The sequence below is a fragment of the Teleopsis dalmanni genome, unplaced genomic scaffold (genome assembly GCF_002237135.1).
Source record: "Teleopsis dalmanni isolate 2A unplaced genomic scaffold, ASM223713v2 unscaffolded_contig_0139, whole genome shotgun sequence".
Taxonomy (NCBI): domain Eukaryota; kingdom Metazoa; phylum Arthropoda; class Insecta; order Diptera; family Diopsidae; genus Teleopsis; species Teleopsis dalmanni.
This window is the reverse complement of record NW_024031521.1, coordinates 17,350-18,112: the sequence shown is the minus strand read 5'-3', so window position 1 is coordinate 18,112 and position 763 is coordinate 17,350. Positions and strand designations below refer to the sequence as shown.

The window sequence follows — 763 nt, the reverse complement described above, 5'->3', positions numbered from 1 at the left end:
ATTTTTCAGCATTCCTGTTTTAAAAGTTCTAACGAACCTTTCAGCTAATCCATTAGAAGCCAGATGAAATAATGCAGTCGTAACATGCTTTATCCCATGGCTTTTACAAAAAATTGCAAACTTTTTAACAGTTAGTTGGGGACCATTATTGCTAACAATGGTTTCGGGTAACTCCTCTATTGCAAAAATCGACGATAGAGCTGCTATTGTATCGGATGTTGCACTGTTTGTAAGCTGACAAACAAATGGAAATTGTGAATACGCATCGACACATATTAACCACATCGAGTTATAAAATGGTCCTGCAAAGTCGATATGCACACTTTCCCAAGGTCGCATCATTGCGAGCCATTTCTCAAATTCTTGTTTGCATAATGGATTGTTTGTTTTACATATATCGCACTGTTTCATCGTCAATTTCCTTATCCATGTTGACCCACAATACATGTTGTCATGCTAACTGCTTCATTCTCGTACTACCATTGGGGTAGACCATCATATAAAAGTTTTAATATTTGCTTTGTTAACGTTTGAGATATAACAACTCTGACACTATCTGTATGTAAACAAAGTAAATTATCACATACTCTTAATGCAGTTTTGCGATTAAAATATGGTTTAATATCGGAATCATTGTGATCCAGTTTTTCAGGCCATATTTTACAAAATTCATCACTTTACGAAGATTTTTGTCGTTTTTAGAATGCTTTACAATAACAGCTGCATATACTGGTGTTTTTATAACAATTATATTAAAACAGTC

General features: G+C 34.1%; 1 protein-coding gene across 1 annotated transcript; it reads right to left on the bottom strand.

Annotated features, from left to right (window-relative positions):
* Positions 1 to 37: 37 nt before the first annotated feature.
* Positions 38 to 447, bottom strand: LOC119663118 (uncharacterized protein K02A2.6-like; the record flags this gene model as incomplete). The annotated part of the gene is made up of 1 exon (XM_038072774.1): positions 38 to 447. A coding segment is annotated over exon 1 (410 nt), but the record flags the coding sequence as incomplete, so codon positions are not given.
* Between the last annotated feature and the right edge of the window lie 316 nt (positions 448 to 763).